Below are 15,936 nucleotides of genomic sequence, written 5' to 3' on the forward strand. Positions count from 1 at the left end.
TATTCAAAATCAACACCGGCCCTTGAAACTTAACCACCCTTTATTATGCAAATGTCAATCTGTCCTATTTTAGTCATGTAGTTAGCTTAGGTTTAGGTGCTCGTTTTACAAATTCTGGACTAGAATCAGCTTGCAAAATTTGTTGCCCACGACGGGTAGTAATTTACAAATTTGTTTTACTAAATTCCAGTATTGAAGTAATTAAATCCCGAAAATCCCGAGATTTAAAATATCGAAAAAATTGTCATCTCTATTAGGCAGGTGAAGTCCAAAATAAAGAAGACTGAACTAAAATATAAACGACGGGATCCTTGTTCTCTTTTCGAAAAAGTGTTTCAGGTCATTCACCGGAAAGTCCTTCAGAATGTGGGTACAAGCCTTTTGGATAGACAGTGAGTGATGGATGGTTAAAACGCGATTTCTAGTCAAAAAAATCAGTCACAATTTCCTCCTTCGCGGTATTCAGGGCGAATTCGACGAATGGGATTCAACAAACGCTACAAAGCGCCAAGATAGAAAATTGCATTGACGGCTTGGCCCGTTGTTACGAACTTCTTGTGGACAACTCCTTTGGAATCGTAAAAACAAGTGAGCATTGATTTGATTTTTGACTTCTCCAAACGCGATTTTTGGGTGGTGGCTCTTCTGGGACCTTCCATTCGGCACTTTGAGGCTTAGTTTCAGCTTTGTTATGGAACACCACTTTTCATCACCAGTTACAATGTTGTAAAAGAAGCTCTCGCCTCTTTAATGAGATCTTTCGAATGTTGAACTCTGAGCAATTTTTGGTCCTCAGTTAACTTGGGCGGAATGAAGCGTGCACAGACCTTTCGTAACCCCAAATGATCAGTTAAAATGCGATAAATCGATGTTTCAGAGATATTCAACTCCGATTCCATGAATTTCAACGATGATTTCGGGTCATTTTTGATAAATCTACGAACAATTTCGATGAAGTTTTCGGTGATTACTGATTTTGGGCGGCCCGTATGTTCATTAGGGCGGGTCGATTTAAAAATCACTCATTGCTCTGCGAAAATCGTATTCTAGGGATCAAAATAAGAAACTTTGCCGAAGGAACTATACCTCTAAAACGAATTCTGATGTCCCCCAATTTAAAAATATCACAATTTTTGGCCTTTACATGAAAAAATCAGCTAAATGGCTATGTTTTTTCTTTATTTTTATTTATTTATGATAATATCTAATATATTTTTTCTCTTAAGAAATTTATTTAGTCAGAACATATGTACATGAAAAAATTAATTTAAGTGTGTTATAGAAAAGAAGCTAAAAAGTTGGATCCAAATTGGGGGGCATCACAATTCGTTTTAGAGGTATGGTTCCTTCGGCAAAGTTTTTATTTTGATCCCTAGAATATGATTTTCACAGAGCAATGGGCGATTTTTTTGCCTCCCCACAAATCGACCCGGCCTAATGTTCATTGCCATTTATGTCCTCACAACCATCTCTGAAACGTGTAAACCATTCATAAACTCTGGCACGAGATAGACAATCATGGCCATAAACTTTTTTCATCAATTCAAATGTTTCGGTAAACGTTTTACCGATTGTAAAACCAAATTTGATATTAGCTCTTTGTTCGAAACTCATTTGTGTACCGATGCCACTTTAGACGCAATAACTTCGCTTCCACTGAACCGAATGCCACCAAGCTTTCACTGGAAGTCAGCTAGAGATGTAACTTCCAACGCTCTAACTCATTGAAGAGATGGCACCATCAAAAACATATGACGCCAGTCTTGTTTATTTTGGACTTCACCTTGTATGCATCTTTTTCTAATGTAAGTATGAACCCACAATTAAACATACATCAATACAGTTACTGCTATTTTTTGGTCTGTCTGCCTGTTTGTCTGGCACTTTAATTTGACTCTTTTCATATCCGCTGTTCGCATGATGTATGAGTGTTCCCTTGCACTAATCATTTGTTTTCACCTAGCACACCTACTGTTCACATACCTCGCGTTGCAGCTTTCTCTCCAGGGCTGTTCTAAATTTTCTATGCAAATCGCTGTTATTTTTGCTAACATCTCGCAAGAATAAAGGAGGAGGTTATCAATTTCAACCATCGGCTATGAGGATGTCAAATGCACAGGTAGACATTTCAATAAAACTAGACGACTTGCACTCTGTTCGGGATAGAGGCGGGCAGAGTCAGAGTTTAAGTAGATACTTATAAATAAGCGTAAAGCTTGACGCCCATCCACCATATAAATATTACAAATATTGAAATCTAGCTTAAAATGCCTCTAACCTGAAGTGTTATTCCGCCCCAACATTCCATTTTTAACGCGATACCCTAGTGGATCACAATGAATGGATATCTCTACAGTCGTCGTAGCCGAATAGGTTGGTGCGTGACTACCATCGGAATTTAGAGAAGAACGCAGGTTCGTATCTCGGTGTAACAGCAAAATGAAGAAAACGTTTTTTCTAATAGCGGCCACCCCACGGCAGGCAATGACAAACCTCCGAGTGTATTTCTGTCATGAAAAATTTCCTCATAAAAAAATATCTGCCTTTCGGAACCGACTTGAAACTGTAGGTCCTTCCATTTGTGGAACAACATCAAGACGCACACCACAAATAGGAGGAGGAGCGCGGGCCAAACACCCAGAAAGGGTGTACGCACCAATTGTATATAATGGGTGGTTTTTTAGCTATTATCTTTTTAAAAAGTTGGTTTAAACAGCTGACGCACGTTTCGAGTTTTGTTTCACTGTCAAACATCTTCAGTTTGGTCTATAGTTTAACCATGAATCGTCTTACAAAAGAACAACGCTTGCAAATCATTGAATTTTATTATAAAAAGGCGTGTTCTGTTAAGAAAGTTTATCGCGCGCTTCTTCCATTTTACGGTCAGCTTAAGCCACCCACTGAAGCGGCTATTCGAGCTATTGTGACTAAATTTAGAACCAAATTTACATTATTGGACATCAAACCACCAACCCGCTTACGTAGAGTGCGAACTAAAGAAAATATCGCAGCTGTATCGGCCAGTGTTAATGATGACCATCAATTATCGATTCGTCGCCGTTCGCAGCAATTGGGCCTCTGTTACTCAACAACGTGGAAAATTTTGCAAAAGGACTTAGGTGTGAAGCCTTTCAAAATATTCTTATTATATTCTATTCATATTACCAAAAAAACTGATTTTTTTCATTTCATTTCATTATTAAAGATATACTCGTATTTGGTTCACCCTGTTCATGTATCATATTTGCAGTCCCGGCCCGTTCCTCATTTTGGCCTCTAACAAAACACTCAGAAATTACTTCACCACAAGTTAACAGTAGGAAATCAATTAATATGGCTGCCGGATAGAAATGAGGGGGAGAGAGTGGCACGCAAGTGCGAAAAAATGTAGTTTACATTAGCTTACATTTGCTTGCGTACAGAATAGCTTTCTTTATTTGTTATGTCCGTATAATTTGTATGCATCTTTACATATAGATTTGTTCTTTTTGGTGTTTTTATGACAATAGCGCGAAATTGTATATGTATATGCATGTTTATATACATATAATAGTATACCACATATCTTATAAGGTATATGGTAAATATTACCATACATTTTTTCCTTCATATATAATAAAAAAATTAATAATAATAACATTAAAACAACAGGTATTATTAACAACTTGGCATCACTAATTATAAATTCGGTAAGGATGATGATGATCATTGGCTTTATTTTAAGCTTAACTTCAAGCATATCCAATTAATAATCCTCATAGAGAAATGATTCAGGCACACAGGAAGATGGCAAATGCAAATACAAATATGTGAATTTATATGTACTTATATGCGCGTGTATATACCCTACAAGACAGCTGACCATCATATAAGCACTCATATTATGATCTTCACTACCCTCATCCAACTACACATTTTTGTTCTAGCCATGGGAAAGTTCTGATAGTTTCCCCTTGTCGGTGTGATATTCTATCTCTCTTTTACCAATAGGAATTTCTTATAACTGAAAAATATATCTACTATGTTCTAAAAGCAAGGCAACTTCTCATTTTTGTTCTCAATAAGTAATCAGCACTGATCGGCCAAACTACTAATTTTCGTGATCAAAAAGTAATCAGCGCAAACTCCTCATTTCCGTTAAAAAGTAATCAGACTGAGGAGTTTCGTTAAAATGTTTTATTTAGAAATTATAAAATTTATATTTTTTTTTTTGTTTTCATTAAAAAACTTTTACACACCAGTTCGGTGTTTCATCCAAGGAGATTTGAACTCATGAATTTTCAAGTTTTAGCCAAGCATCTACTCATTCGGCTATGGCGACTACACAATAAATGAAGCTAAATTTCACACTAGTACTTTTTTCAGAGCAGCCACATTATACTCGTAAGCATACAAATGAATTGCCTTGGCGTTTAAAGTACAGTAGATATATTTTTCACTTATATGAAATTGCTAATGGTAATGTAGAATGCACATGAGCTGTGTTATGAGGCAGGTCAAGATTTTTTCTGCCCACATAAATTTGGATGGTAGATGTTACATAATTTAATAATAATTTAAAGAGTACAACATATTGTTGAATACTAACCCTTGATGTAAATGAATGGTTTACAAAGTTAATTTTTTATGTAAGTATGTTAAAATAATTTTGATAATACACTTAATATCAACATAATTCAGTTAATTAGATACTTACAATTTCACATTCATGCATGCATATACTTGGAATTAATTTATTCATCTCACAAGAAATAATTCATTTGTGCATGCAAACTACCGACGGCAAATAAGCAATGTACAAGTCTACTGTTATTTTATTTTGCCTAACACCAAATCATGGCATTTTACATTTCAATGCAAACGCTATATTTAATTCTGTTGACTACGCTCCGCTATGTTAACTCTCTTCTGTCAACTTTTCCGCGGCCGTGGTGAAATAATAATTATTTCTTACCCGCGTTTTGTTAGCATTTGACATTTAACCTGCTCATTCGTTCCTGAGCCTTCTCTATGAATTTACGTTCTCTGGTATTTGTGTATGTGGGGGTGGAAAACACCAACACTTATAAGGGTATAAATCATTCCGGGGATGAAGATGAACAACTGACAGTGTTCTATAAAACTTAACATACAAATGTTCTTTCTAAAAACCAACCCTGAATGCATCTTCGGATAGACAACAAATATTAGTAGTGCATTGTTTTTTGTTGTTTTGCTCAAAAGTAAAAAGTAGCGATGATAATAAAATATTATTTTATCTGCTTTTGTTTTGTTTGTTTTATTTCAATATATTGGATATATCAATCATGAATTTAGAAAGTTTGAACAATGAAAAAGGTTACAATCTTCGGCTGAAAGAAAATGAAAAATATGTTTAGGTATAAAATGATACCCAGAAAATTTGTAAGCCGATACTCACATACAGCCCGCGACAAAACAAAGGAACATCAACATTTTGGCTAGTTTTGAATATTTTTCTTTTTCGTATTTTTTTTTTTTACAAAGCTTTAGCTCATTGTCTAAAAAAATCATATGAATCCAAAATTCAAATTTATATAAAGATTAGAAAAATGAAAAATTTTACAAACTTTCCATCAGACATACCAGGTATATACCTATGAAATGAGCATTTTTTCAATTTCGTTTAATACCAAAAACTGGTTACAAATTTAATTTTCAAAATAATAGCCATCGAGCCATTTTTTGGCTTCTTCGTGAGAATTGAAGCGCTGCTCGGTAAGTGCGTGGCCCATCGATGCAAACAAATGATAATCGGAAGGCGCCAATTCTGGTGAGTAAGCCGCAAGCACCAGCGTACGTCTCCACCAATTCCCGAGTCGCTCTTGTTCAATGTGGCGGTGCATTGTCATCAAGAAAAATTACTTTGTGACGCCGTTCGGCATATTCTGGGCGTTTTCGGTGTATAGCGCTGATCAAATCGGCCAATTGTTGTTGATAGCGTGCACCATCAATTGTTTCACCTGGTTTTAATAGCTCGTACCAAATCATCCCATAGAACACACAGCATTGCCTTGCGGCGAAGTGATTTGGTTTGGCCGTTGTTTTTGGCTTGCGGCCGGGCGGACCATACGATCGTTCACGCTTGGAATTGGAGAAACACACCCATTTTTCATCACCCGTAACGATTCGATGCAAAAAAGATTTCCTTTTGAACCGGGAAAGCAGCATTTCACAAGTGGTTTTTCGATGTCCGCAAATCGTAGTTTGAAGGCACGAAATTTGACATTTTTAAGAGCAACAAAAATGCATTGTTGTATGAAACGTAACAAACAATGAACTGAATATTGTTGACAGATGACAGACCAAAAAAATAAAGCATTCGGGTAGGTTTAAAAATACGTTAGTATATAAGTACAAATTGCAAAAAAATCTTCTACATAAATCCAAGCTTAAAACTTTGTATAAATTAAAAAAAAAATGAAAACATGTTGATCGGAATTTCACACTTTCTAATCTGATATTTTATGAATATTGAATATGAAATTTTGTCGACATTTTTTTTTTTTAATTTGCGCAACAAAACTCGAATTTATATTGTTTTTGTAGTAGAAGGAACAATATTTTCATAAAAAATATTAGAATGAAATGAGAGAAAGTAAAAACTTGTCAAAACTTACCAATCAGTCCCTGTCCTGTATGTATTTCAGCTAATTTCTCTAATACTTATGAGAGCATTTTTGTTATCTTAAACTCTTGTTAAACTCGCGACCCGTTATATCATAATTAAAGGTTATTTGAGGTGCACCTTAAAATTTGTAGTTGAGTTTGAAGTAAAGTAAAGTGGGATGAAGTGAAATTAATTGATGTGGTTGGAAATGAAGAGCAATTGTTTTGCATGCCGGATTTATCAGCCATGAAATTAGAAACTTGGCCCTATGCTCCACCCGGTGTTCAAGGGTTATTATATGTATATTGAAAGAAATGTGTCTTTATCAGGCTGTCGAGAGAACGAAAATTATTTAAAGTGCACTTTAAACTTAGGCCTAGTTTATCGGACTTATACTTTATTGAGCTTATACAAACAATGAATGAAAGGTAGAGCGTTCCAGTGAAAATTTTATGGAAAGTAGATTTCTTAAACCAGGTTACCGGGAAAGTCGTGAACATACATTAAAAATTTTATTACTATATAATTTTATTATATTATAATTATAAATACATTCATTATTATTTGGGTTATTTTTGATTAATTTGGTTAAACGGGATGATGTTCAAAATTTAGTCAAATTCAAGGTACTCGACTAGAAAGACTATTTAAAAAAAATATTTTTGCTTGGATATTGATTTTTTTTTAATATTAGTGCAAGGGTTGGATGTTTGCTGCTATGAATTAAAGGGTGTTATTTATATTATAATATACAATTAAAAATCATCATTAAGATTTCAAGCAAGCCCTTACAACTAAAAACGGCTATTTAAAAAGTTTTGAATTAATGATTTTTCACTAAGTGTTTCCTACTTCACATCATTCAACGAATGTTGTGTGGGAACGATCCTGCATATTATTTTAAAACCTAGTATGACCATGCTCGACGCCCTATGCTCCACTGAGAGAAAAGGATAGGAGTAAGTAAGTAAGTATTTTTTTTTATAAAACGTTTTTCAGTAAGAGCGCTTCAACTTTTTTTTTTAATAAAACACAAACGGTTTGACTTTTTTAACTAATTGTTTTTTTATTTTCGAAATTCGATTTCTTTTGCATGACCACCGCGTGCACGTTTTACGAAGTCCAATCGTTGAACCCAATTTTCGACCTCTCTTTTGCATAAATCGGCCGAAATTCCAGTCATTTCGCGTTCAATATTGGCTCTGAGCTCACAAATCGTCGCCGGCTTGTTACTGTAGACCAATGACTTCACATAACCCCAAAGAAAATAGTCTAGAGGCGTCAAAACACACGAGCGCGGCGGCCATTGGACCGGTCCATTTCTGGAAACAATGCGCTCATCGAACTTACTCTTCAACAAATCAATTGTAGCGTGTGCTGTGTGGCTTGTGGTCACGTCCTGTTGAAACCACATGTCGTCTAAGTCCATACCATTCAATTGCGGCCAAAAATAATCGTTTATCATGTCGCGGTATCGATTTCCATTCACAATAACGTGGCGATCGTTCTCGTCAACGAAAAAATATGGGCCAATTACGCCGCCGGCATGTAAACCGCACCAAACAGTGATTTTTTCGGGATGCAACGTTGCCTCATGAATCACGTGTGGACTGCTTTCTGCCCAGTAACGCATATTTTGCTTCTGACAAAGCCATTGAGCCAAAAGAGAGCTTCATCACTGAAGATGATTTTTTTGAAAATTTATAAATTTTCATAAAAAATTTGCACGATTATTTTCATAAAAAATTTGCACGATTTGCAATCGTTGCTCAAGTGTGTAGCGTTCCATGATGAAATGTATACTAATGAAGTTTACAAATGACAAGCGAAAAATAAAAAATATTGCGTCGTTCGCCCTCCCTATCGGAAAAAAGTTGAAGCGCACCTATTGAAAAACGCCTTATATCCAAGAAGGTATAGTATTCCAAAGATAATATAATTGAATAGACTTCTTAAATAGAAACATCCATTCCAAACACTACATGTTAAGTATCTAAGAAGTATATATGAAAAAAAAAATTATTTAAAAAAAATGTACAGAAAAAACTGAAAATTTGTGGTGGTCATGTTGATAAGAGGGAATAGGAATAGGAATAATAATAGGAATAAGAATAGGAATAGGAATAAGAATAGGGGCGGTCATGTCATGAATTATAGTATTATTATTATTGGGGGTTCAACCGTGATCCTCCTGCAATTTATGATATACGTCTTTCCACAAGTGAAGGAATCTACTGTTTCATGACTACAGGATTGCCCATATTCGACGGACCCATGTATTTTTTGGGCCCATTCCAATCGACGCGGCTTGTCCGCAGGCAACAATCTTTGCGTCAATTAAATCTTTTACTGGAATAAATGCAAATCAACGCGGATAATTCGTTGTAAATTGGTCCGAGCAATGCCCAACTGCTGAGAACGGCGGTTTTGGGATGTCCTTGGCGACGTCTCAACACTGGCCCGTACAAGAGCAATATTCTCATCCGATCGCCTTGGTCGGTTTTGATTTGGCCTCTTTGGATTAGAAAGAGCATCACCAGTCGAAAATGGTGTTCTTAGAAGTCGCACGTTTCACATTATTTAATTTTTTATACGCACGTTGAGTTTTCACAATTGACTTCTTTTGTTGAATGTAAATTTCAACAATTTGGGAGCGCTCGCGTGGCATGTACTGTCAAAAAATACTGGGTTGCCAGATGAGTCCGTCGAATATTGGCAACCCTGTACTTCGAACGGCAGATGGTGACCGCTATTAAAAAATGATTTTTATAACATTTGGTTTCCATGTCTAGGGTTTCGAACCTGAAAACGAATTAGAAACAATAAGAAAGTTTAAATTATTATTATTTGTTATTTTAGTCACGTAGTTTTGCAATTTTTTCTTTCCTATGATATATTCTCCACCACTAGTTGAGATCGCAATCCACCAATGGGTTACTTTTTTAATTCAAGTGTTACCGGTTTTGGAATAGCTAAAAGGCCGTACTAGTTTTAAAATAATCTGCAGAATAGCTTCAAATTCATTGTTTCTATTTTAATATTTTTTGTGTTCATGTGGAGCTTCAAGCTTTTTTTTATTAATTACGCGCGCTGCTACGCCAACAACTAAAATAAATTAAAGACAAATCAGTACACAAATATTCAATTAATTCTAAACCATTTTATTGATTTTGTTTATTTCGAAAAAATTGTGACTATACAGAGTTTAGTTTCAATTCGGTGTTTATAGAAGTGCTGTGGGATACACAATATTTCTTGTTTTTCCATCTGGTGCGTAGACGAATAACACAGAAGGTTTTCCGACACATGAGCAAGCCACATAGAACTGTCCTTGTGAGAAGCATGGATTCTCCAAATTTAATCCACACACTTGGAACGATTGTCCTTGTGCTTTGTTAATAGTCGAGTCGCACCGGGAACAGTAAACGTTTGAATTCGAATGGCATATCTGTCGGGAACATTGGGATACGCGGCTACAGTACGTCCTCACCTTTGAATTTTCCTGTCAAAGTTGTTGCCTCGATAACACTGTTCATCATTTTCTTGACTGAGAGTCTTGTTCAGTTGCAAAGTCGTGGTGGATTTATGTTTCGCAGAAGAATGATGGGTAAACCAATTTTCAATGTAAGAAAGTGCGGCGGCATGCCTAGCAAATCAAACGAATTCAAGAATTTAATTGGATAGTTGACAGCCTCGTCTTGATTCTACACAGTATCGATGGACTTATATGTTGTCGTTTCACTGGGTATTCCATGCTGAATGGAGAAGTTGATGGTATTGACATCGATGTTTTTGGCTGCTAATATAGCACGCGTACTAAGCCACGGATGGTTTTTGTAGTTTTGTGCAATGTTTGGGAAAACTTTTTGCACCAATTCGTCCATGATTTCTGTGATCTTAGAGAACTTTGCTGGCAGGGTGATACATTGTGTAGATTCATCAATTTGCATTCGCCCATTTCCAATATCCAATAATTGTTTTGCAAAATTTCCAGTCGATGCATCGCGTTGTACTTGTTAGTTTTCAAAGTCAATTTCTGTAAATGACGCCATAGAACTGATGATTTAAGACATGCATTAAGTTCATCAGCGGATGTTGAACGTTGTATAATGGGCAGTGTTTGTCGAAAATCACCAGACAATAAAATGAGTGCGCCACCGAAGATCCGTCTGTTTCCTCTCAAATCTCGCAGTGTACGACCAAGCGCTTCCAATGCGTTCTTGTGAGACATTGTAAAAATACATGGTCATACTGATTTTCATGACAATCGGTTGAACGGGGCAGTAGTTGCTACTCTGCAGCGCCACCTGATGGCGAGTTACATCTATGGGTATATTCTACAAACCCTCTCCGTGGAAAAATACATATGTATACCAATTTTTATAATAATCGGTCCAGTAGTTTTTGAGTTCATCGATGACATACAGACAAACATTGATTTTTATATATAAAGATTTGCTCATAAAGTCATATTACTAAGATAGCTTACCTTCAAATACAATTTTTTAAATATAAAAGTGAAATTTTACTAGGTGCTGAGTTGTGTGAATCACTGTTTTCACTGTTATGCAGAATATTTGTGCGCGTGCAAGTGCTCATGTGCCGGCAAAGCGTGATTGAGAAGAACATAAAATGTGACAGCTGTTCTGCGTTGGTCTAAATAGTTTCGGTGGGTAGGTGAGAGAAATGGGGTTGAACAATAATGAACGAAAAATACTACGAGTGGTGCAAAGCCGATTGTTTACAACGTGAATGTGAAAAATATGTGGCCCATAGCGAGATGCGAGAGAAAAGAGAGCACGTTGAGAGAGGGTGATGACGATGGGCGGAAAAAATAGCTGCTTGTCGCAGTGTTGCCAAAGAGGCCACAAAATGCAATTTTCTCCCTGAAAATTAGCAAAAGAAAGTAGTGACAAGGAAAAGCAACGCAAATCGTGCAACAAATCGCTACCCCGGAAATTTAGTTCGTTTTGTGAGCTTCATAAAGAAACAACCAACGGCACTTTTACGTTCGGCAGGCAGCGCTGCGAATTTTCTATGCAATAGTTGTTGTACGCAACGGGTGGACGAGCGAGTGTGTGGAGTGTGAGAGGGGTGTGGGCTGTGGAGTAATAGAAAAAAAGTGATTAAAACAAAATTAAAAAATATTTAAAAAATTCGAAAGCCAAGTGCAAATGAGCGACAATAATTGGCTATAACTAATGGCTGGCTAAAAATAAGCGCAGAGTAAAATATACCTGAATTAGCCAATTTAATGCAGCTGAGTAGTTTTAGCAGAGCTAACAAGAAAGTGAAGTGAACGAAAAAACTGCAAAGTGTGTATTTACGCACACTTCGAATTGGGGTTGAATTTTAAACAAAGAAAGAAAAAATCAATTGAAACAGAAAAGTTCAAATAAAAATTGTATATAAGTATATGTATGTGCAAGTATGTATGTGTGTGTGTTGAAAAAAATTTAGCCTGCATTAAGCAAAACTGTGAAAATAATACAGAAAATTCAAAAAACCTGCTCGTGCGCATAACCACAAAAAGCCCTAATATTTGGCAGTCTGCCATCCAAACAAAACAGCAAAAGGTGCAAAAAAGAAATCGCAGCCGCCAAGGGCCTAGCTAGCTCCAAAGCAAAGAATGCAAACCAAACCAACAATTAAATACACAAGTAAACTAGCAAATACAATATACAACGGACCAATGGGTACGGTGAGGTGAGTAAAGCGGCGAGGGTGGTGGTTGTACAGGAGCGCCATGTTAGCGCGTGCCACTCAAGTGTGGCAGGCAAAAGACGTCGCTTGCTTACTTACATATGCATATTAAGGATATGCCGCATGAATACCAGTCAACCTCAGTATTCGTATGGTAAACGCCATCATCTTTTTTCACCCCCCTTTTCATCGTTGGCGTTCAGATGCTTAGATGCGTTGCTGGCCTGCCACTTGTGATTCAGCTGTCAATTTATGCAAAACTATGCAATTTCCATTTCATGCGCCCCACCGCTTATCTGTGGCTGTGGCCATTATCGCTGGTGCTCTCGACGATTGGGTACTTACTTTTAATTAGCATTTAACTGCCATTTACGTTTCGGTATTTGAATGCCTACAACTTAGCGTTTTCAATAGGCAATCGATAAATTGATTTTTGATTTTAGCAACCACTACAAATGTTCGTTTCTCTTCGACCTAATGGGCAAGTATATGTAACTTTTTGTTGTTCGCGTTATTCGTGCTCGTATGGCAGAGCGTTCAAGGTGATGAAATAAGTTGATTTCGATATGTCGGTTTGTTCGTCTATTCGTTCTTAAGTGCTGCTATGAGCAAAATAGCTCGAGCAAAAATTTCGATGTTTCATTTACGTTTCTGTTAGGTGTCTTCTGTGTTCTTCTTGTTTTCTGTTAGATGTCTACAATAAGCCATATCTCCTTATTCTTGGCAGCAACACTAACATCCAAGGTGGAGCCAAAAGCGGTTAAGCCTGGTGCGAAAGGAGAACAGTGCCGATTTAGTTAAACCTTCTATGTTAGTGATTCTCAAAAGCGCAACAAGCTGCCCGCAAGACAGCTCTTGCCAACAAGCGCTAGTTTGGACTGAGTAGGCAATTGGGTACGAAAGCCCTCTCTCGACGAACAAAACTAACACTTCATAAGGCTCTTATCATACCCCTGATATCGTATGGTGCAAAAAAGGTGTTGAATTGTTTCCAATTCCTCCTCATTTCTGCAGCTACGACAGAAATCATGCGTGTATACGCCTAATCTCCTTGCATGATTTCCTATGAGACAATGTCCTGTGAGGGCCCCTACTAAGGTCCTGGATTGAAGTCTACTCAGTTTTATAATACTCTTGGACAGACGTAAATTTAGCCTTGGCCATGTTTGCCTAGCAATTTTCTAGGTGTTAGCACTAATCCATCTCTGATTTGCAGAATTGATTAGCGCGTCCTTAATGAGAAGCTTACAAGTTGCGTGAGGTATCTCCATAAAATTACTTGTCTGGCATACAGGTACCTTCTCTTGCAAGTTGGTCTGCCCTACAGTTCCCTGGTATATCTCTGTGGTCTGGGACCCAGCATAATATTATACGATATTTTTTGGCCATCTCATTTAGAGATTAGCGACAACGTAAGACACTCCTTGATGTTGTTTGGAATGCATCCAGGCCTCGTAGGGCAGTTTGGCTGTCTGATAGAATGCAGATATCCGTTGATGATATTCTGTTTATCTTTAACCATTTTAAGGCTTCATGAATAGCGTTTATTTCCGTTTGAAAAACGCTACAGTGATCCGGTAATTTAAAGGATTCACTAATAGAAAGCTCTTCGCAAAATAACCCTGATCCTACACCGGTGTCCATTTTGGATCCGTCCGTGTAGATCTTAACGGGTGTGTTGGGTGTTGGATCTTCTTCAAGCCATTCCAGTCTAGAAGGGATTTTCATTAAGAAATTACTTTCGAAGCAAAGAGAAAGAGGGTGATAATCACAGTCACTGGGTATATCCGTGTAGGAGTCTAAAATGGTTGAATGTCCATGTGTGACAGTTCTCCATTGTGAGCTCGCTTTGAGCCTTAAAGCGGCGCAGGCCGCTGAGTATTTGCAGAAGAGATCTAGGGGTGGCAGATGTAGCATGATGTCCAAAGCCATGGATGGCGTGGTTTTCATGGCGCCACATATTGCTAGTTCCGCTGATCTCTGCACCTTATTCAATAAATTAGAATAGGTTTTTTTCTGCATAGCACACCACCAGACAACATTTCCATATAGAAGAATGGGTCTGACGACAGCAGTGTAGAGCCAATGAGCAACCTTAGGTTTAATTCCCCAGGTCTTACCTAAAGCTCTCTTACAGGCATAAAAAGCTAGGTTCGCTTTCCTGAATCTTTCTAAGGTGTTTGACTTCCAAGTCAGTTTCTTATCTATGTTTAGTCCCAAGTACTTGGTTTCTTCCGAAATCACAAGAGCTTCCGCTTTGAGCATAATTGGACTTAGCTGAGGGATTCTGTGTTTCCTAGTGAACAATATGAGTTGTGTTTTGTCTGGGTTGACTCCTAGACCACACTTTCCTGCCCACCTAGAAAGTATATCTAGAGCATTTTGTATTAGGTCTCTTAATGTAGATACAAATTTACCAGAGACAGCAATAAGCTGTAGTCGGCGTAAGCTATCACCTTACAGCCCACCGATTCCAGTATTAACAGAAGTTTATTTACAACTGCGTTCCATAAAAACGGTGAGAGGACTCCACCTTGCGGTGCACCTCTACTTACCAATCTCCTGAGCACCGATTCTCCTAGTTCCGCTTCAATGATTCTGCTATTTAGCATTTTGCCAATGAAGCCTACCAAGCCCGGTTCTACCCTAAGATCAGTGAGTGCTGCAGTAATTGCCCCCCCCCTTCAACATTGTTAAAGGCCCCTTCAATATCAAGGAAAGCGGCTAAAGTAAATTCCTGTTTGTGCAGTGAACTCTCTGCCGTATAAATAAGGTTATGTAGAGCTGTCTCTACCGATTTCCCTTTCGTGTAGGCATGTTGTGACGTAGACATAAGATTTCTATCTATAGTTAGGCTTAAGTGAAATTCTATCAACCTCTCCAAAGTTTTCAATAGGAAGGAAGAAAGAGATATCGGTCTTAAGTCTTTTGGATGGGTATGTGAGTTTCTACCCGCTTTTGGAATGAAAACAATTTTGACTTGTCTCCACTTAAGAGGTATATGACCGTAGAGAAAGCAACCTTTGAAGATTGCTAGTAGCCCGTGCGCTAGATATCCGGCGGCCTTTTGCAGTTCCACCGGGTAAATACCATCTGGGCCCGGTGATTTAAAAGGTTTGAAACTTTCAATCGCCCATAAGAGCCGATCCTCAGATATAGCATCTATTCTGACTTCACGACAGTGTACTGTATCTTCCATGTCATGCCCAGTAATGTCTGAGCAGCCTGGAAAATGAGTGTCGAGTAAAAGTTCTAGAGACTCTTTACTGGTTGTAGTGAAAGTACCATCACTTTTCTGTAGCAGTTACCAATTTTGAGGGCTTCCCGCTAAAATCTTACGAAGTCTGGAGGCCTCAGTTGTTCCCTCAACCTCTTCACAAAAGGATTTCCAAGATTGCCTTTGGGCATTTCTGATTTCCTTCTTGTAGATTCTCAGAGCATCTTTATAGCCTTTCCAATCTTCATCGAGACGTGTTTTCTTTGCCTCATTAAAAGCGCTTCTGCTTGTTTTTTGAAGCTTGCTTAGCTCAACCGTCCACCACTTAGGCTTGGGTTTACCCCTCAGTCTTCTTATGGACAGGCTTCCGCCAAGGCAGCATTCATGT

General features: G+C 37.7%; 1 protein-coding gene across 2 annotated transcripts in view; it reads left to right on the top strand.

The window, feature by feature from the left end:
* The first annotated feature begins 11,601 nt into the window (after nucleotides 1–11,601).
* The window catches only part of LOC128863787 (probable cationic amino acid transporter), a 32,807-nt gene continuing 28,472 nt past the window's right edge, over nucleotides 11,602–15,936 (top strand). For both annotated transcript variants that reach the window (XR_008454627.1, XM_054103130.1), the window contains exon 1: nucleotides 11,602–12,334. Coding sequence is in view for 1 of the 2 variants with exons in the window: in XM_054103130.1 (XP_053959105.1) it covers nucleotides 12,258–12,334 (77 nt within the window). In the remaining variant the exon portion in view is untranslated. The remainder of the gene's footprint in view (nucleotides 12,335–15,936) is intronic.

Source organism: Anastrepha ludens, chromosome 5, assembly GCF_028408465.1.
Source record: "Anastrepha ludens isolate Willacy chromosome 5, idAnaLude1.1, whole genome shotgun sequence".
In the NCBI taxonomy this organism is placed as follows: Eukaryota; Metazoa; Arthropoda; class Insecta; order Diptera; family Tephritidae; genus Anastrepha; species Anastrepha ludens.